The 21,873-nt window shown below is 33.7% G+C and overlaps 4 protein-coding genes and 1 non-coding gene across 5 annotated transcripts; 1 reads left to right on the plus strand and 4 right to left on the minus strand.

Moving 5' to 3' along the window:
- Positions 1-51: 51 nt before the first annotated feature.
- On the minus strand, positions 52-3,508 carry LOC111793768 (BTB/POZ domain-containing protein DOT3). Its single transcript, XM_023675806.2, has 6 exons — positions 3,337-3,508; positions 3,149-3,218; positions 2,085-2,977; positions 1,708-1,966; positions 1,464-1,592; positions 52-697 (listed from the first exon to the last, which is right to left on the minus strand). The coding sequence occupies exons 1-6, from the start codon at positions 3,474-3,476 to the stop codon at positions 335-337; spliced, it is 1,854 nt and encodes a 617-aa protein (XP_023531574.2). The 5' UTR covers positions 3,477-3,508; the 3' UTR covers positions 52-334.
- A 1,480-nt stretch (positions 3,509-4,988) lies between these two features.
- Positions 4,989-9,022, minus strand: LOC111793785 (uncharacterized). Its single transcript, XM_023675828.2, has 7 exons — positions 8,863-9,022; positions 8,546-8,633; positions 8,399-8,451; positions 7,203-7,496; positions 6,867-6,972; positions 5,933-6,041; positions 4,989-5,328 (listed from the first exon to the last, which is right to left on the minus strand). Exons 1-7 carry the CDS (start codon positions 8,881-8,883, stop codon positions 5,250-5,252), a joined length of 750 nt encoding a protein of 249 aa, XP_023531596.2. The 5' UTR covers positions 8,884-9,022; the 3' UTR covers positions 4,989-5,249.
- Positions 9,023-11,948: 2,926 nt separating this feature from the next.
- Positions 11,949-17,698, minus strand: LOC111793780 (ubiquitin carboxyl-terminal hydrolase 3). Its single transcript, XM_023675818.2, has 6 exons — positions 17,317-17,698; positions 15,628-15,744; positions 14,407-14,505; positions 14,003-14,191; positions 13,143-13,324; positions 11,949-12,561 (listed from the first exon to the last, which is right to left on the minus strand). Exons 1-6 carry the CDS (start codon positions 17,431-17,433, stop codon positions 12,156-12,158), a joined length of 1,110 nt encoding a protein of 369 aa, XP_023531586.1. The 5' UTR covers positions 17,434-17,698; the 3' UTR covers positions 11,949-12,155.
- Positions 15,051-15,207, minus strand: LOC111782860 (U12 minor spliceosomal RNA). Its single transcript, XR_002813211.1, has one exon. It is a non-coding gene; the product is annotated as a U12 minor spliceosomal RNA (small nuclear RNA).
- A 1,626-nt stretch (positions 17,699-19,324) lies between the features above and the next one.
- On the plus strand, positions 19,325-21,485 carry LOC111793801 (large ribosomal subunit protein uL29c). The gene is made up of 2 exons (XM_023675854.2): positions 19,325-19,736; positions 21,138-21,485. The coding sequence occupies exons 1-2, from the start codon at positions 19,407-19,409 to the stop codon at positions 21,312-21,314; spliced, it is 507 nt and encodes a 168-aa protein (XP_023531622.2). The 5' UTR covers positions 19,325-19,406; the 3' UTR covers positions 21,315-21,485.
- The last annotated feature ends 388 nt before the right edge of the window (positions 21,486-21,873 follow it).

Below are 21,873 nucleotides of genomic sequence, written 5' to 3' on the forward strand. Positions count from 1 at the left end.
ATTTGAGCAATGTTGTGGTTATAATGAGTTTACACATTCCACCACATGCTGTATGAAAAGCTGAATGCGTAGTAGTAATTTTTCTGATAAATTTTCGTTCTCCGCTGCAGAGGGTACTAGTGGCTATTGTTATCTGTCTACCTTATAATTTTTCAAGATAACGAATCCAATTTCTATCATTTTTCTTGTTCTTGGTGAAAGATATTCTCATGAAAAAGAAAAAATAAAGAAAGGATACATTGTCTGCATTCTGCATGGTGAACAATATTAAAAACGTGGAATAGCAACTTCTTTGAATTATTTAGCTTTTAGAGGATTCTCTTATTCCAAGGCTTCAGGTCATTGATAATCTATCTCTTAAGCTCACTCGAGAACTAAGCCTGCTGGATCTACGCTGGGCAGGTTCATCTCCATCAACTCTTGTTTGGAAAGAATTCTTTATCTTCTTCCAACCAAATACCCAACCTGCTACATTTTTCTGCTTGTTGCTTAGTTTTTCATACTCTTGTTGCAGCTCCGAGTAGTCACGTTGCAACCCTGCCATCTGTGTCTTCACGCTCTGAAGTTCTTCCTTGAGGTTTTTAATCTCTCTGTCTGTTGATAAAGGGTTTCCATCCTCAACTGAATTATCACTACTAGGTGCTTTCTCCTTCTCTTGCATGGCTGACCTCATCTTCACTTGCTCTGAAAACAGAACCTGCATATTCACTCAGAAGTATTGTGAGTACCACTTAGAACTCTAAACTATTGACTGGCTACTTGTATGTCCGAATTTCTTAGAGCTGAGACATCAATTATTGACTGAGATGGACCTATTCTGTTTGTTTTACTGTGTCGTTTGATTGTTGTTTATTGTATAAATTTGGTCTTTGACGCTGGCCTATTGACTACTGCCGCCATTGAATATATAAAACGAAAAGATATAGAAATCTGATTTTGTAGTCTTCTTATATCTCTCTAATTTTCGGGTTCTGACTGCCAATTGTATTAGTATTACAATGGAACATAAACAAGTCTTTCTAGTAGTGTTATGAAAGAGAGAATGCATGGAGGATCATTAATAATAATGTATGAGGAGTTGGGAATGGGGCTCAGTGAAGATGAGTTTTGTTGATGATCATAAATTAAACCTTGTTTGGAGATCTGGTATGCAGTATATTGTATTTCTGACAAAGCTTTTCTCTTTGTTGAATTAAGGGCAGTTGGTTCTTATAAGCTATATTTCTTTTTGTCTACCATTCGAGATCCTATGGGCAACCTTTATGTCCTGGTTTTTGAATCTGTTGAAGGTTTGAGTTCAAGTTCAAGTAGCAACTAATTCTTCAGCCATATGTATATGTTATGCGATTATAACTTCACACTTTCTTATCTTTCTTTTCTCTTTTAATTAAATTCTATAATGTAGATTTGTTGCTGGGATTTTAACTAGATTGTACTAATTTATAGGGCTTATATAGTGTCACCTGAACTATAGTTCTTAGAGGCAGTCGATCATTTTGTGCAGCATGCACACCCGCATCAAGCGAAAGTTTCTCACAATTCATGATTTTGCATAGCCTTCTCCGATCATGCTCAGATAATAAAGGACGGGTCTGCAGAGGAGAATAGTCTGTAAGTCTCTAAAGTGAAATTTCTTCTATCCTTCCAAGCTGATATAAATTGCTTCAAATGACAAAATGATTAAGAACACGATAATCAATATGCAACCTTGAGGTAGGTGTCAATGGCTCTGTATAATCCATCATGACAACGCCTTGCATTTTCTAACAATGATTTGGCTAATGTTTGAAACTTGGTGATGGAGAAGTTTGGATCTCTCGCAAGTTCAGCTAAGTAATTGTCTATGAGTTTACACACATTAGAGTTCCCATTTCTATGTTGCTGCTGTTGCTGTTCAAACAGTGAGTAATATTCTAGGAGCCTTTGCACTACTTCTATGTCATGTATAGTGCGTTCTTCTTGTGTACTGAGGAGCAATTCATGGATGAAAAAACAAAGAACATAACAGTTAGTGAATTTGATTAGCGTTGGAGACTTCTAATTGGTATGTGGCTATGTGCTGAGCTGCTAACAACAATACTTACTTTGGCAAGTTTCCATGTTCATTATTTGTTTGGTTAGGAATTAGAATATCAATCACATTGGCATCCTCCAACACCATTCCTATTCTTTTCTCTAGTTCCGAAGTCAAAGCTGCTGATGCACAACACACCCTTGCCATCTTTAGCATCTGCAATAAGAACTTGCACGAAACTGCTTCTCTTTGAGGAGGTAGTATGCTTAGTAAGCTTTCAATAATAGCTTTATGTTCCTCGTTGTATCCGATTCCGAGTTCATCTTTCCTACCACTCACAATACTTACTTGCAGGACATTTTTGTCCTGTGTATATTTTCCTAGTCCTGGTTCCATTCCAATGCCTGGCACCCACTTCCATGCATAGTGCTCAATGCTTTGACCTATAATCTCTGGCTTTACACCCTTGGCCCTTACTGCAGTTATAATTCTTGTGAAGTAGTCTATCCGAAGTGTTGTTAAATCATTTAACCACCACCCATCTTCACAGTCTGAATCTCCTGTTATGTTCTCTCTAGAGAGTTTCCGGGCTATTGAGTCACAGCACCGTCTCACAATTTGAAGATTCTCAGCCCATGGAGAGAGACTCTGACAAGTTTTGAGAACAGTTAGTGATTCTTTCCATGATGGAAGGACTACAAATGTGAGGAAGGACTCCGTCTTGTAGATTAGATTTTCATCTTCAAATTCTTCTGTCATCTCCAAAAACTCTGATGCACATCTTAATGGGGCTACATTGCTCGAGTTCAGGTCTACTGGGAAACCATAACAGTATTTGATAACCATTTCAAATGTTTCTGATCCACCTGGGAAGTTTTCAAGCTTTAGGTCGTATCCCTGAGTGGAGGTTGAGGATTGAAGTTCCATTCGGCCTATGTAGCCACATTTCGAAATCAATGTGTACTGTTTCAAGAAAGCTCTTTCATCTTCATTTATTATTGAGCAACTAGAAATTAGAATGAGCTAATACATTTTAGTTTTAGGCGAGGAAGCAATTTGAGAAATAGAAAAGAACGTCTGCTAGTTTTGCTGCATTTCATTGTAGTTTGAGCTTACTTGCATGTAGTTAATTACCTTGTGAACATTGAAGGTGATGTCTTGAACTTGAACTATCAAATCTGTTGGGAACTGAGTGGTAATAAACCTGCAAAGGGGGAAACCAGAGAAAAGATTGTATTCAAAACACTAAATGGACAGTATTCAGAGAGAAGGCCCTATTCCATTCCATGAATCAAGATTCTAAAATGAACTCAAGGTTCTACCATGCTTGATCTTTCCTGTTGATGCAATCTTCTCCGGTGATGAATTGGTCTGGAATCACTATCCTCTGATCGTGAACCTGCTCGGCTCCGTCCAAATTAGTCTCGGGATTTTGTATTCCAGTAAGAGGCTTCAAGTTCATGGTTGCTTTTTGTCTCTCTGACTAGCTGTATCTCCCTGACTAGCTGTATCTCCTGTTTTGATCTCTGTTTCTCTCTTGCTCTGATGGATTTCATGTGTGATTTGAAACTGGGGTCAGCTCAAAAGGGAAAATAAATGCAAGAGAAGCAAGTATGTGGCTGCGTTGGGAGCGTTCGTTAAAGAGGGTCCATGGAAATGCTCAATCATTTATTGTATCATTATCAGGGACTGTGGTGGGAGATTGATATTATGAGGGAGATGAGGAATGTTGGTAATGATTTGACCATACTTATTTCATCTACGTCTACAATGACTCAACCAATGGATGTATGATGTCCGATGTACATTATTATTGTAAGCCAAATGCCGCCTTCTTGTCTGGGCAGCTACTACCACCACCATGTCTTTGACAGTCTTTCTTTTTCATTCGTTTTGTTTTGTCTCAACACTGACAAATGTATTTTTTTCTTAAACAATTTTGATCCTAACTTGTTCTATTTTAGCCCTTTTCAAAATGTACAGATTTAGCTCTCCTATTTTAATAAATTGTGAAATTAGTCTCTATTGCTTGTGTTGTAGTCAACTTTTCTAGCATGATTCATATTCTTAAAATCAATTTTTTTTCTCTCTAAATTGTTTTCATATAAAAAAAAAAAATCTTTATTTTTTATAACCATTTAGTTTATTATTATTATTATTTTAATTTTTCTTTTGTATTTGAAAGTTAAGCCTATAAATAGTGCCAATGTTATATATGTAAATATATTTTAAAATTCAAGCCAAATTTTGAAAGGTAAGTCTGACTATTTTGTTTTTTTATTTTTATTTAGAAAATGGTACTTATTTTCTCTTAAATTCTCTATGAGTTTGGTCTTTATTAAAAAAAAAAAAAAAACATAATTCTTAGTCAACTTTCAAAATACAAAAATAACTTGACCTCTTAATACATATTAAAAGTAAACAAAACAAGAAAACTCATAAATGGAAGTAATATTTTATTAACTCATAAATGGAAGTAATATTTTATTAACTCATAAATGGAAGTAATATTTATTGACCTTATTTTTAAATACCTAAAATAAAAGATCAAATATTTATTTAAATTTGTAATTTGTAATTTAATTCATTAAGAAAAACAGGTGTCCACTGGAATGCCACTTCTAACTGCATTCTAATAAGGTCTCAAGAAAAAAAAAAAAAAAAAAAAAAAAAAAAAAAAAAAAAAAGTAATAATAGAGGTGACATTCTAATAAGGAAGTGAATGTATAAATGCTCATATTTTAGTAAAAACGTGAGAATCTGGTAGTAGATATCCCTATGAAACAACACCTTCAGATACGGTAATAATTGAAAAGAAAGATCAAACTACATCTTTTTGGTTCACTTAGTTTCAATTTAATTGAAGTTCTGGTTGAAACATACCTGATATTATGTAATTTCAATACTAAAACAATAACAATACTTGGCGGCATGCACCATTAGTATCTATATCTATATATAAGAATAAAAATACTTGCCAACAAATTTCTGAATTTTCATAATTTTTCATTCACATCAGTACTTTTACCAACATTCCTATCATCCCAATGCTACAACACATTCACTATTGATCATTTCCTAAGGCAACCCTAAATTGGAATACATTTATGTACAAATAATAACAGTCGCATGCCTAAAAGTGTGTTCTATGAGGAGATAAACATTAAAACAAACCATTTTAAGAGACTAGAAAGGCAAAGGAGAAGAGCGATACAAAACAAGAGACCAAAAACTGTTACATAGCGACAGATCCATCACTCTGCTGCCTTACTCTCAGAGTCAAATATATCAATATCAAGGTTCCCAAGCTTGATCTGTAATTAAACAAAAAGGGAATTAAAACAAATCTGATATTAAAGAATCAATATTGCTAGTGTTACTTTTGGGTTTATTTATTTAAAAAATAGAGCGGCATTAATATCCTATGTATGAAACAGTTTTGGCACTGCTAAAACTGGATCCTGTCGTTCTGCCTGGATGAAAGTCGATATTAAAAAAATCATTATTTTCTGGAAAAAAGATAAAGAAAAAGAAAAAGAAGAAAAGAAAAAAAAAAAAAGGAAAATATTCTAAAGTGCTAAAAAACAATTTACAGAACTTATCAAGAGATTTAAGAATATTTAAAAGTACTCTTAAATATTTAAAGGCACTTTCTTCAAAGGGTCAGTAGAGTTAGCAGATGGGATGTGTAATAGGAAGCGAAAATTATTTGACGAAGTTATTGAAAGGTAATGTTCAAATCATAAAATGCAAAGGATCTATAGCAAATAGCACTACGGTAAAAGCCACTTATGTTCTGAAAATTCCAAAGATGAACTGTATTCTTTTGTAATGGTGTGCATCTACTTAAAGGCCCAAAATTATACTCAGTATTGGGACTGGGTTTAAATTAACAAGATTTGAGACTTGGGTACTTACAATACTGAGAAGAGAATAACTATCTTTCTTGAATCAAATGAAGCGGCACGTTTATATTTTCTCCACCTGTTGTTTGGCGTATCATGAACCCTCTCGGTCCCTGATTTTTCTGTACAATCAAACACAAGAAATAAAAGTTCAGAATTTAGTGGTAAACATTCAAGACATCATCAAGTTTGCCAGCTCTTGCTGCTCTTGCACTGGTGCAATTTCGGTCTCCTTTTTCAATTTTAATATATTGAACAATCATCTGAGCATACTACATTTGGTTGCCAAAATAGTTCATAAGTAATAAATCTTAACTAGGTAACTAAGGTGGCTTGAACTCATCTCCTCTAAGTCATATTATTGTTTACATGACATATTCAGGCTCATCTCCTCTAAGCATACTACATTTGGTTGCCAAAATAGTTCATAAGTAATAAATCTTAACTAGGTAACTAAGGTGGCTTGAACTCATCTCCTCTAAGTCATATTATTGTTTACATGACATATTCAGGCAAGCTTCTTATGGTAGTTAGTTTCATGGGACAGATCTCTAATGGGGAAAATAAAGATCGTGATTACAATTAAATTTATGGAAGTAGACAACTCTTGCAAACAATCAAGTGTTTGGACTCACAAAGCAAGGGGATAAAATCAAAGTTAGAAGAGACATGTCATCTATTGTTCAATGGATAGGCATAGGTACCACAAAAGAAGAAAGTATAAATCCTGAATATCCTTGAGGTTAAGACCTCAAGCAATGGTCCAACCTGTCAAAATATTAAATGTCTTATAAGGTTCTTGAACCTAGGTGTTCCCGAGTTAGGCACTTGTCTCTTAGACAATTGGGATAAGTCATGATGTACAGAAACTAGCCCCAACCACCAAGATAATTTTTACAAAGAAAACAAAGAAAGTTTTTACCCTGGTGAAGGATAGATAATCATACCTTTGGACGAGAACTTCAGTAACATTAGTCCATGGTCTAACAAATAATGCACAAGTTTCACACCCATTTTAAGGCTGGACTGTCTCTGCAATACCTTCTCTATTCGCTGTAAGAGATGAAATAGTACATCACAATACAGAAGATCACAAGAAAAACCATTTCAGTGTGTAACTATTAACTCATACACGTGTGGGAATATTAAGCTGATTTCTGCCCACACTATTATTAATTTATTTTAGGATCATGAACACTAATATTTGGTCTTACTTTTAGTTCTTTTTTGTTTTTAAGGAGACCCCAACTCTACAACATGTGTAAATAAATGAGTTCACTTACCAATAATGTATTTTCAGTTTTCAAACTTCCAAAAGTTCCTTCACAAGATTTAGGTGTTTTGAGCTTGTCCTTGTCAATATCAATATTTACTATGCACGAGGAATAAGCATCTCCACCATTCACATGTATGTCAATAACGTTCTGGCAAGTCAAGCTGGCATCTGAAGTTGCCAATGACATCTTACTATTTGTTGGATGGGTAACTTCCAGGAAGCTGAGAAAAGCTAAATGTGGATCACAATCTGGACTGTTGTCGAGTTCCTCGGTACTTAAAAAGCCAGAGGAATCACGGGCCTGAACAAGTGAAGATTATTTAAAAGAAATTCTCAAGATATATACAGAACTGTTAAAAAATAAAAATTAGTACAGTGTGAATCTTCAACTGCAGTAAATTTCTTCCCAATAAGAAAAAAAGAAACAAAAAGGCAAAAAGTTACAGAGTCGAGAATTATTTCAAATGCCAAATAGGAAAAAGAGAATGACACAACAAATAAATAGGATTTGTTACAAAACAGTTCTTTTTATTAGAATAAAAAAATTGAAAAAAAAACCTTTATATTTATTAGTTGTAATACAAACAAATTCAATGGAAATAGACTACACGGATAAATACGGGGCGAAGCCAACTATGTTCGAATAGGAGAATAATCTGATTGGTACTAATGGTTATGGGCAAAGGAATACAACAAAAGTAGGAGGATTGCCTGTTAGTTGTAAGGGAATTTTGTGGGTGGGTTGATTTCTTTTTGCTTTTTACAGAATGATAGTTCTTTTTAAGAAAAAAAAAAAACTAAGAAAAATATTCGACCATAATTAACTATTATAAAAGTAACCAACATTGCTTTAGAAAATGAAAGGTAACCAACATGGTAAAATTAAGATAATAATTACATGAAATTAAAGTTAGCTAGTCAGTGATTTGATGTATAATTGACTAATAATCGATTAGCTAAAAATCGAAATGTATTATTTCCTAGTTTCGTTGAGATAAAAAAAAAAAAAAATCATATGGGCTACTATCATAAAATTCTTAAATAAATACATCTGCCTAATTGTATTCTTCTGCATATAGCAATGTTCTCAGCCCCATGTCCAAAAGAAGAAAAAATTGAGCTCCATCAAGTCATTACCACTAATAGAGAGAAAGAAGACCAAAATATAGTGGAAAATCAATGAACCATAAAAATCAAACTTACCAAAGAATCTTGAGAGGGGAACGAAGCCTTCTCAAAGAGACATGGCAAAATTTCTGAACGGCGATAACAATTATTTATCAGTAACATGCAACTGGAAGTCTAAAACTACCGGTTACTGAACAAACAAAATGTATTTAATAAAAATACCTAAAGAACTATGGCGCTCCACCTCGTCGAATCTAGTAACTTTCGCAAGTTTTTCTTGAACGTGAACTCCATTTGATAGAGTTGCAGCCTGGAAAGAGACGCAAAAGGTAAATGCATTATCAAAAGCGGTTGCTAAATCAAAATGCATACATAGATTACAGACTTACAAGGCTTAAACGAAAACGAATCTCCAGATTCTCATTTCGAATCAAACAAAAGAAATGAGTGAAATACGATCGGAGAAACCAAATTAACGAGCCGTAAACTATAGTGCTAATTGGAACTTGCGACTAAAATCCACGGGAAATACCAATTACCTGACAGTGATTAACAGCCATTGCTGCGAAGGTAGAGATTGAGTCCCCCGCTGTGGCCTCGGCCAATTAAAAAGCCATTGAAAACTCAAATGAACCAGAGAGAGAAGGGCTATAGATATATAGACGTTACATCGGAATCGGGAGTCGGAGCGCCTTTTTTTTTTTTTTTTTTTTTCATTTTTGTTTTTAATAATAATAATTAATTAATTTTCCTTTTCATTCTGATTGGCGGATTTGGCAAGACAGCCACTGCTGGCGACGGCGACAACCACGACGGCCCATGCTTTTATCTATTTGACCAAAATGCCCTTTCAGCATTATTTTAACCAAACGGTGCCGTTTTGCTTATAACATTTCTTTTAAACTGTGTGCTAATTATTAAATAATAATTAATGTTTTTTTTTTACAAAGAAAGCTACAAAATGGTTGGGTTGTCTGATTATTGGTATTAAAAACGAATAAATCAATATTAAATTGTTTTTAGATTTCCAGGTTGTTTTTATTTATTTATTTTTCAAATTTATTATTATTGGGTTTGAAAAATATGAAATGTTTCTTGTTTAAAATTTGTCTTCGAATTGTAATTAAAAAAAAAAAAAAAAAACTCTATATCTTTTTTTTTTTTTTTTTTTTAATTCTCACGAAAATTAAAAAAAAAATGTATACAGAATTCGGATTTTCTTGGTTTTCTATTTCAAAGATTTCCAAAAGTCAAATAAATTGTCTTTTGTTTTTTATTTTTTAATTTAAAAAAAATGAGATAAAAGTTATTACTTCATGCTTTTACTTATTAAATGCACAATAAATGAAAGAGTCAAATACTGTAATACCAAAAATTACAAATTATTTGAAATGATATAAAATTTTATTAATAAAAAAAGTTGAGATAAAAAATTATGTTATTAATTGAAATTAAATTAAATTTTCTTAATAAAGAATTGAGTCCAATTAAGAAATTATATTTTGTTTTTTTTTAAAAGAATACTAATAAATGGGCTATTAAAACCAATAATTTAGTTCTTTGACTTATTAAAAAAACAAAATTTAAATAAAACCATAATTAATGAGAAAAATTAGAAGACTAAAATTATAATAGAAAAATTGGAAAAGAAAGGGCGTGGGTACACAGGGAGAGATCGGGAGACAGGTTTTCACGTGAGATGGAAATAGGGAATAAAGTAGAAGGGGGCATTTTTGGGATTTCACCCCTCTTTTTTAAACAAACAAATCAACGCTCACGGGTTGCCAAACTGTTTCAGGCGTCTCCTAACCTAACCTAGCCAACCTCTCTCCAAACCTAACCTTTCTCCGAACCTAACCTCACGAGCACCGGATTTTATTTCTCCGAACCTAACCTCACGGGCACCGGATTTTATTTCTCCAAACCTAACCTTTCTCCGAACCTAACCTCACGGGCACCCGATTTTATTATTATTATTCTTTTTTAGACCGACAATTTTATTTCCAGCCACGAGGAAGGGTTTGATGAGGTTTACCCCAAATTATAATTTGATTTATTCAGATCATTTACTCAAATTATTCAATTTTTTATTATTTTTATTTTTAACAAAAGTGGTTAACTTATATTATAAATTTAATTTTTTTTAAAATCTTAATTAATCTGATAAATTTATCGAGTTTAAATTTTAAATTGAAGTTTTTTCTTATGATTTTGTATATTTTTAGCTTTAAATTAAATAGATAATATGAATACAACTTGGTTAGTTCCACGTGTTTCTCAATATAAAAAGGGGACGAGACTACCTACAAGATCTATCGCCTAGTTTTCACAACTTCATTTTCTTCATATGCATGTATAATTATTTTTTTCTACAGATCTTTAACGAAAGCTAGCATACATCTTTTCATAAGCGTTCACATCAATCTCATAGCTAACCTCTATAATTTATATAAAATCATAGCAAAGAGTTCATCTTTTTCATTAAACATTTCATAGGCAAGTACATACATTGGTGGTTGCCCGGAATCTCTAGAGTTTTGATAATCAAGAAAGTAAGGCGGCAGACAATTGTACGGAAAAAGGCAGTGCACACAGCTGCTGCTGCAGACAATTGCCATTTGCATTCAGTTTTCTTCATTTATGTAACTAATAAAGCAAAAGTGTCGCCATTGACAGTTGCTGCAGCAGCTTTGGTGCCAACAATGCTTCAAAATAGGGCACAAACTCAGAAGTAACTATTTTAAGTCAGCCATTTCGACATTGTTTAATTGTTTTATGAAAGGAGGTCGGTCAACATTGGTCGGGAGAGAGCCACTAAACAAAGGCAGGCTGATGGGGGAGGCTGCAGCTAAACAATTTTGATTAAATCGTTAAGAAACACAACCATAATGCTTTTTGTAAATTACTTAACTCTCTTGGAGTAATATAAACCTTAACTACAGATTCAGTTCATTATGAACTAACATATCATTTTTCTCTTACAGCAAAGATGGTTAGTTTTCTTCGTCTTCCTCTCAATTCTTCACCACAAGCTATAATTAAAGTCTCTCGTACCAACAGCTTAGCATAGTTAATCAGTTGGTTCTACAGACACTCAAAACCATGGCTTTCGATGTCAGCTCGTGCCAAAATCTACATTAACGGACGAATGTACTCGTTATCATTAAACACAACTGAAACCTAAGACACTACATCAGTAAATTTTAAAAATCATTAAGCACAAAATTGAACATTCAAGAACTATTAGGAATTCAAGGACACAAAAACAGAACTTCAAGACTAAACTTGTAAGTTTGTTATTTCCTATTTTGATAAAGAGCTCAATTAATTGTAAATTCAAACCCACGATTGAAAAAAAATAAACCATTAACGGGCTGCAATTTCATGGACACGAAACATATTCTTTGTTCGAGGAAACTGAGATATACTTGGGTAAAATTACATCTACAACTATTCACACTCGTGGATTTGCAATGAGAAATTTCATACAATGTTGTATCAGAATCAATACTACGAAGCAGAATCAGAATAGTCTTTCCTCTAAAGCAGCAGTCATAAGACATCATACATTGCTCTCTTTTCACTTATTTGAAGGGGAAAAGAAAAGCTGCCGCCAAACACTATGTATGCCAAACTGGCAACCGACCATGTATACATTTTTCAGTCCATAACAACAATAATATTTCACATCTCTTCCCAATGGTTATATAAAAGGCATAAGGGGGGAAAAAGAAAGGGAAAAAAAAGTAATAATAACATTAATAAACATGCAAAGCCAAAAAAGCGAGTCATAAATTACCCGACAGCCGATGAAATGGGAATTCCCTATATATCAGCTCTTGTTGCCGGCGCCAATACTCTCGTAGAATAGGATGTACCCATGATCAGTATTGCTAGAATATTCTTGTGCAGATCCAAAGAATGTCTGCACAACAGACTCGTCAATCATTTCCACATTTTCGTCATCAAAAAATAACCAGTGGTTATGGCTTTTCACAAGGCTAACGTAGTGTCCGTGGTTGGGTCCACTTCCAACATGGACCACGACAGCAAACAAAGAGTACTCAGAATCCGCATCCTCCATTGTGTTGCTAAGCTTCAGCTCGAGAGGGAAAACAACTCTGTATAACAGCTTTTTATACCGCCCAAGCTGCTCAATGTATTTAAACCGCTTCAGGTGAATAACAAGGATATGAGGTGGTTTCTTAATCTTCATCCTCTTCTGTGCTTCTTGCAAACTGCACACCAAAATGAGCCCATCTTTCAGCATTCCCTTTTTGGTTTTTATTACTTAATTTTAATTTGTTGTGGGTTGGAAATAATTGTGGAACTGGTTTTCCAATTCTATCCAGAACCGTGGGGGGTTAAAGATACCGACTACACTATTATTCACGATCAATATCTACATATGGATCCACGCTCACAAACCACTGGTATGGGACATGACGAATCATTAAGTTCCATTCCAGTCCCAACTATTAACATGAGATTATGCTTGCTACTTGAAAGATGGTGGAGACAAAACAAAATAAGAATTAAGGCTAATTTCTCAAGAAATAAAAACAATAATAAAAAAAATTCAGCAACCCAACTAAGGCCAGTTTGAAATGACTTTCCAAGTGCTTAAAAGAAGGTTTTTAAGTATTAAAAAGTGTTTTTAAGCACTTGACTTCAATTTCGTAGCTTGGCTAAGATCAAATAGGCAGCACACTTGGCTACTTCCAAAATTGCCTCCATAAAGTACATGATATAAATTACAATTCCTAAAGCAACTAAAAAAGCATCTGGCGGCAAAACAGAATCATGTATAGCAACCTACCTGCAGCACTTGTCGCAGAAAAACTTGTCCTCGGCATTCAATGTCTCAGTGGAACTGAAATTTTTTAAGCAGCTAGTTATTGAACTGTTCTGTTCAATATCAAGGCTCAAGTCAAGAAAAGTTTCATCCCTCGCTGTAACCGTCTCACACCGCAAGCACCTTGTCTCGTTGGTTAGTAAGCCCTGAAAAACAGAATTGCAAGTAACTCTGGCTGCAATTAGAAGTTTTTCATGCATATAACAATGTTACTTCTAAGGCTTGCATACTAATTTGGCATGGTGTGCAAAATAGAGTTCTATTGGAGATGGCCAGGTCTCTGTTCAAGATCAAGTCTTTAATAGAGTTTGAGGCTTGCGTCAATAGTATTGATCTTGTCCACATTCCAATAGGCTGTTCCATATTTTGGTCGTAAAGTCTTTCATATAACTTATTTTCTAAAGTGCATCTATTATTAGAAATATCCAGATGGTCGAGTGAACCTGTAAGTAGAGGCTTCTAATTCTCTTGAAGGTCAAAACAAAGTTAGTAATCTTTTTATATTTCTTAAGGGAGGAGTGGGGCTTGAGAGAGAGTGGCAGGGTTGTACTAGATGGCCTGTCAGTTCATTAAAAAAAAACCACGAAAACATGAGTGAGTAATACTTATGAATATATCCAAATAAAGAGCTGCTTTTAACATACTTTTGATGTACTAACTAGCAAGTGAAAGCATGCAAACACAGACACAGGAAGGCTGAAATAACATTCATCTAATTAGTATTTCTCACCAACCATATGCATATTCCATGCCCTATAGCCGAGCAGAAGAGAAAATACAAAGTTGGATAGGGAGCATGTCATCAAAATGGCTAGCTAAATCACCTGAAAATTTTTATGCACCCAAGTCACCAACGGCTCTTTTTGAGAACCATTTGCCTGTCCAGTCTTAGGACCATTTGCAATTTTTTCAGACGGAGACGAACTTTCTGCATCACTTTTAGTAGCATGTGCCTCTTTCTCCAGTATGTCAACAAGTTCGTTGAGCAAAAAGTTCAAAAATTCATGAGCATCCTACATAAGCAGTTGCCAGCTAAGATAAAATAGCAGGGAAGATTTGAACACATTTATTCAAGTACAAAATTGATGTGACCAATATGAATGAAATTTCTATTCTCATAGTGTTAGCAAGGAAAAGGAAAATGAAGTGAAAGAAAAATATAAAAAATGAATCCATGTTATGGTAAGAATCAAAGAAGGGACATTCAAAATCAAAATTCAGAACATACTTGGTGCATATAGCTACGGAAAATCTCATTCTGCTTTTTCAATCTCTGAACAAAGCGCTTTGGAGCAATTACACCAGTTTTTTTCTTTTGTGAACTTATCTGCAATCAGAAGTGAATAAAAGATTATTATATTCCAACCTAACAACAGAAAAAGCTTTCTTTGAGGTCACGACGTGAAAGATGGATCTCAAAAACTAAATAGGATAAAGATGCCATATATTTCTTTCACTTATTATTGTTTTCCATATTTATTTTATTTATTTTTACCAAGATGAATTTAAGGTTAAAATTGATAGTCATGGGGGAATGAAATGAAATTGCTTTTGGAGTTGGGTTAAACTTTTTTCTGCAATTTTAACCTTAAATTTATCTTGGTAAAATTTATTGGTCTTTTTCATGATAAATGTAGGGGATGACAGAAGCCACATACATATTTCAAAGAATAAAGATGCCATAGCAGAAGAAAAGAAGGCAAAGTGTCCCTACATTATATCATGAAAAAGACCCCTTAAACTTTATTATTTTGAAAAGGGAACAAACGAACTTTCTTTAAGAACTTTCTCGAAGATTTCATATATGCCGACACGATGGACTTAACTTCGTCAATTTAAATACTCATATAATCTTAGCAATAAAGCTTGTACAAAGAGAACCATTAACCTCCTACTCTTGGAGAAGTAAGCAACGTCAACAATTGGCCAGTCTCTATCCCCTCCACAAATTCATGCACATTACATTGAGTAGCGCTGAGGCCAGATCCCCCAAGCCACTTTGTTTTCCTTACTTATTCGTTTAAGGCTATTAACCTCCTACTCTTTGCTTCTATAAGCAAATATAGTTAAAGAAATACCATACTAGCGATTTTTTTAGTAAAATAGGGTTATGGTTTTGAAATTGTATTTCCATACAAATTCTTGATTATCCCTTGTAGTATGTTCATAATGTCCTGGAACGAGCAGAAAAGTGGTTCAAGAAGAAGTTAATTGGCAATAAAGAAAATATATGTTATAAAATTCTTTAGATGTAATCATTAGTATGCTCTACAAATCAACATCTTCTATGCTAGGTTTAGATTTTTAATGTCTCTATTAAATAATATCTGCAAAAATGAACAATAAAGCTACAGCAAAGCAGTAACAGCACAAATCCTGTCAGGCAAGAACAAGCAAGCAATGAACCCAAGTAAAACAAGCACTGCTTTCTTTTCCTCCCCCAAATTACCTGGGTAAACAAATCTGCCAAGCATGTTAGAAGATTTTCTTCCGCATCTCCACTACTTTTGTTATTTGAGTAATAATCTAACAACTGCTCCCGGAAAGGAACACAAAAATACAGTGCCTGCATATAAAAGAAAAATGGTGCGTGGGATATCATTTAAAATTTCGGAATTATTAGATAAATCAAAGAAAATATCAAGCTGGATATTGAGCAGATGCTTTCATAACTGGTTCTAAACAAAATATCTCTAGGACCTTGAAAAAATTAACATCGACATGGATCTATCATCAACCTGAGCAAAGATGATACAGATAATAAAAGACTCTAAAGTATTATTTGACATTTCAGTAAAATAATGAAAACTCATTGCAGTCGTGAACTTAAATACCATCTTTAGTTGAGACTCCTAGAATCCCATTATTAGATATAAACTTCTGAATAAATAAACATGTTCTTTTAAAATTGTATACAAATAAAATGGGACCATTTTCCCTCTTTCCACTTCGAACATGCTGACATTTGAATAATTGAATTCATACAACTCACAAGTTAACAGCATGATATTAAATCACATCACGCATAAAACAAAAAGAGAGTAAAATAAAATAAAATTATTGCATCCATATATTTTCAACTAAAAGTAGTGTTGCTCATCCAGGAAGGTGATTTGTTTAATACATGAATAATCATTTACAAGATAAGCCAAGAGGGAAATACCCCCGTAAATTTAAGGGATAAAATTGCTTACTAAAAAGGAACAAAAAAGCAAGAGTTAATACAACTCTGAAAGGGCCAACAACAGATACCCATTCAATACATCTAAAGGAGAGCAAAAAAATTGTGTTGGAAAAAGTAAAAGGCAACCATGTTTATAAGACAATCAAAACATGAAATGAAGAATCAACGTCTCACATTAGACTAATTCAGTCTATCCAATTGTAAACACATTGAACAACACAAACATGCTGCAGGCAAATGTTTTCTTTCTTTATTTATTTTTCACATGAAACCAAGAACGTCATAGATTTCAAGAAATTGGAAAAGAACCAAACCCCAAACCAAGGTTATCTACATGCGTATAAGTAAAGTGCATTTCGTAAAACATATATAACGAAATGAGATGAAGTGGTACTCATGATATGTTTAAAATAATACAGAATTTTAAAAAGATAAAGAAGCAATCAACCAATGCATGATAGAGGATTTCAGTATCGTTTCTGTTTGTTCCCTAATACTGAAAATATGCTAAGAGGCAAGAGAGTCGTTCCCCAAAACAATTAACAAGTAATTTCACGAGGAAAAGTTGAAAGAAAACCTTACCCTGACGACTAAGAACCTGTAATCCTACTTTTAGGTTAAAATAGTCTCTCGTAATGGAAACCAGAAGTTAGAAATCCAATTACTTGAATGATATGAATGTCAACGCCACGATCATTTTTTAATCAAAATGAATAATGAATGAAACCAACGAAAACAAATACAGAAATGGCTATGAAATCCAATCATAATCCAACGAAGAAATCCATCGACCGCCATTTTAGCAATTAAAGACCAAACAAACGCACGCAACAGATGCACCAATAAATAAACAAAACCCTAGCAAAAAAGAAAAAAAACCAACGAAGATCCTCGGAAAAAGACAAATTAAAATCCAGCGAGAAGCATGATGCATCCCACAAACAAATAGCAAACCTGCAAGACGCTGTTACAGTAGCAAGTATTGCCAAAATTTTCAAGGCCGAAGTAGCGCTCGCCTTCAGGAAACTGGTCACCGAGAGCCTTCTCGAGCTTGGAGCCCGTAGCACCCATTCGCGTGTCGAAATCAAAGAATCAAACACCAACTCAGATCTTAATCAAGAAATTGCTCTCCATATAAAAAGAAAATCAGAAAACTCTCCCAATTGAAAGGTTCCTGGCTTCCGTAGTCGGAATCTCTAGGGTTTTGGGGTGCGTGATTGAGTTGAGTTGCGTCGAATTTCTGGTTGCAGAGAGTGAAGGAAGATGAGAGGAGGGTTTGTGTGGAAGCACGAAGAAAGGAGACGAAGGAAATGAGAGGAGGTCTGGTATGGTATTAAACGTCGATGGCTTCTCAAAACCGGAGTGCAACATTTAGATGCCACGTGGATCCAACTAAACTCCAACAATCAAAAATTCAATCCCCTTTTCTCATTCACTTTCTGCTCTCCCTTTTAATTTTTTTTTTTTTTTTTTTTTGTTTAATTTCATTTTACTTCTTACTAAATATTTTAATAAATTTTTTTAAACAAATTATTATTATCAGTTTAAACAAAAATTAATTTTTAAATATTTTGAATAAAAAATTATTATTCCTATTTTTTAAATTTAGATAAAAAATTAAATCAGGATATGATTAATTTTGAATATTTTTTATTTTTTAAATAAAATAATATTTTGAAATTTGAACATTATCTTTTAAAAAAAATTATAGTTGAATTTTGATTTGGTCGGTTGATAATACATTTTTTTTTTTAATTAAAGAGTTATAGTTTATATCTTGACGGGTAGGTTTAAATATTGGTCCAAAGGGAATTAAAGTCAATGTTTGTTTCTAGTGGAGTACATTAAATTGGATACAAATGATTATTTTTTAAATTAAATCAGCTTGGGCATCAAAATTTATAGACCAATATTCATTTTATTTCATTTTTATAATAGTTTCTCATTAGCGAGTTTTTATCTCATATAACAATTATATAAATTACTTTTTTAGTTATTTGTATAACCTAATTTTATTTTGAAATAAAATATTGATCTAACAAATACCGATTTATTATATAAACTTTAATTAATTGAAATAATGTGTAAATGGTATAAAGTTTAGTAGGAAGCTTATTTGTTGAATGAAAAAATTAAACTAATTGATATGTTGCTATAAATGAAAAAGGTACGTATTATTAATTTGGGATCAATTGTTAATTCAAATTAAATTTAAAGATAAAAGTTGGTGAATCCTAAATAATGTGTCAGACGTTATAAAAAACATTTAATCAAATAATTGGTAAATTGACGTTAAATAAATGATAATTTGATCCAAAATTCAAGAATTAGGTTCAAAACCAAGGAAATCTAAATTTCAATAGTCTTAACTTAAATTAATCAAGCTCGAGTCCACACAAAGCATATGAAAATTTATGAAATAGAGGAACAATTTTCATTGGTTAAGGAGAAGATGACAGAGTTGAGAGAAAACTCGAGGAAAATTGAGAGGAGGTTAAAAAAATTGAATTAGTCTCTAAATTTAATTTATTTATTGAAAAATATGTTTAGTACACTTATTTATATGATTTTGTTGTCATAAACATGCATAATTGAGTTAGACACGTGAAAATAGTAATTTAGTGATAATGAAGTACGTATAGGGGTAAAAGAGACTTTTTAGGTCAAATTTAACCAATATTTCTCCTTAGACGACATAATTTACAAGTGAAAAATAATGTGGCATCCGATTATATATGGATAGGGAAGGGTATTTCTGTAAATGGGGTCGACTAAAAAGGTCAAATAGGCATTTAATTTAAGTAAATAAATAAAGATTACCCAATTTTCCGATTTTAGGTTTAGTAAATATAAACTTCTCAAACTTATATGTGGATAGCGAAGGGTATTTCTGTAAATGGGGTCGACTGGAAAGGGCAAAACAGGTATGAAAAATAATAAAAGAAAGGGCGAGAGCTTATCTTCATCTTGAATAGCAGCTGGGCTTCTTCTTCGAACAAAAGCGCTGTGCTGTGACTGAGCGAAACCACACACTGACGGTGAAGATGATGAACCTTTCAATTGCTTCGCCTTCGAGCGTTTCGTTCCCTTCTAAATTTCTTAGCTCGACCTCCAAGTCCTCCTTCAATGGCCGTCAAATCCGTTTCCCATTTTCGTTTCGCGTTCCTCCTAAAACAGCATCTACCGGAGGCCGCAATTCGTCGGTGGTAATGATGGCGAAGAGGGAGGAGGAGTTGAAGGAAATCAGAACGAAAACTACTGAGGAAATAAACGAAGAGGTCATCGATCTTAAGGGTGAACTTCTTATGCTTCGGCTTCAGAAATCAGCTCGCAATGAGTTTAAGTCCAGCGAATTCCGCCGCATGCGCAAACGGGTAATTTTCTCCCTTATTGATAGATTCTCAATTAACCTTGAGTTCTATTGTAATGTGGCTTTTTTGTTCGTCTTTAATTTATAATCTATGCGAAGTATATTTTAAGTCTTACAGTCTCCCATTCTCCACATCTCTGCTTATTTTGTGCTGAATTTGATGGTGGGATTGAAATTTGGGGCTCATTGGTTTCCAATGGGGTTTCGTAGCTGTTGGAATCTAAGATTATTGCGTATTATTTGCCGCCAAATGAAAGAAGAGTAGCAAATTAACGTATGAAAAGTAAAAATAGAAAAAGAACCTCGAACGGTATGTTTCACCATGTTGGGAAAAGCTTAGAGAAACTGCATTTGAAGGAAATAGAAAAACCAATGCAATTAGGGGGCCAGTTAGAGCTGCTCTGCAACTTAGAAATTCAATTAGAATCAAGAAAGGTAATCGAAATTGGGATTTCTGGGCATTAAAAACTTCGCATTCGACTAGGATTAACTCCAAATTTTGTATACGTTTAGCACCTGTCTTCAAAAAACTCTTCAATGTCTTCCTGCTAACATTTTATCTAAGATTCCCAAAATTCCGGAAGCATGAATGAGCCCATAAATGTGGAAATGACAATTCCATAGAAGATGTTATTTGATAAACTAAACTTATTCTGATCACGAAGCATCACCATGTTGAATGTATAGAGAGAGCCATTTGCATTTGAACAATATGTAGCCTTCTCATGACTCTTCTATCAAAGTTCTTCCTGCTTAGTGCATTACATGGATGTCGGAATTGTTTGCTGGGCCTCTCACTGTAATATGCTTGTTCTATTTGTAAGACTTGCCGTTCTCATAGTTTCGTCGTGACGAGTCTGAGGATTTAGGAAGTGAACTCTTTTCATTTATAGTTGAATTCCACACCTTCATGATAAGTTTAGATGCTCATAGTTACCCTCTTAAGGGTTGGTTCTGGATTCCAACTTGACAACTTACCGCTTAAAATCCTTCCTTACCGTCTAGCCTGCTCGAAAATTGGTAGTGTGGATCATGAATATGGAAGTGGGGCTTGATGATCAATATAGTATTGCAGAGATCGATTAATATATTTCCTGATGCAGGACAGTTTGGAAGTTTATATAGTATATGGTTCCTGTCTCCTTCTTGTTATTCTTTATCTCCACACACTTTCGATTTGGGACATTGTCGGTATACATCCATTTTTCTTCTTTTTCTCCTCTCTTTCTCCGAGTTATCAATCTTTTAACCCTGAACTCGTGGTTGGAATATATGCCTTAACTAGTTGAGCTATGCTTAGTTTGGGAGCTATACATCGAATATTAGACTTAGCCCAACAACTTTCGTTTTGCTTCGCTTCTCTCGTACATCCATGAAACTTGGAGTTTTGTTTGACGAATGGCAGATTGCTCGGATGCTAACCGTGAAACGTGAAAGAGAGATTGAAGAGGGAGTGGGCAAAAGGCTGTCAAGAAAGCTAGACAGAAAGTGGAAGAGAAGTATTGTGGTCAGACCACCTCCATCTTTGAAGAAGTTGCGAGAGGAAGAAGCAGCCGCTGAAGAAGCTGAGAAATCTGCTTGATCCAATCAGATATACTCTCAACCAATATTGTGGCTTTATGAGTTTCTGATTTTTTTTTATTTTCCCGAAAAATTCTTATGTTGTACTTAGCTTATGCATAAATGGGAACATATTTTGAATAATTCTAATCTTCAAATTGAAATTTCTATTACTTATTCTTAGTTGATTCAAGAGATTGTGGGAAACTCCCATGAAGCATATTTTTGATTAAGAAGCCTTGCTAATGGTAGTTTAGTCTAAAAATTGTATTTAATTATAGTCATTTTATTTGATCTTAGACTCAATTATCACATGACCCGATTTGATTGGGCTGGCCTTGTGAACGAAGTCACGTGGTATTATTTGGGGCATTGATATTCATACTAGCCAGTGACACACTGGTGCGATCAATTTATCCTTCTATTAATTCGATCAAATTATCTTTAAATCTCTTTATGGACGAAGACGATAATTGACATGAATCACACTAATAAATTTTTTTAAGTAATTAGTCCGTGTTATAATCATTAATAATTAATCTTTCAATTAAAATTTTAAATATTTTATACGAAAACTCATG

Source organism: Cucurbita pepo, chromosome 1, assembly GCF_057944985.1.
Source record: "Cucurbita pepo subsp. pepo isolate OVF chromosome 1, ASM5794498v1, whole genome shotgun sequence".
Lineage (NCBI taxonomy): Eukaryota > Viridiplantae > Streptophyta > Magnoliopsida > Cucurbitales > Cucurbitaceae > Cucurbita > Cucurbita pepo.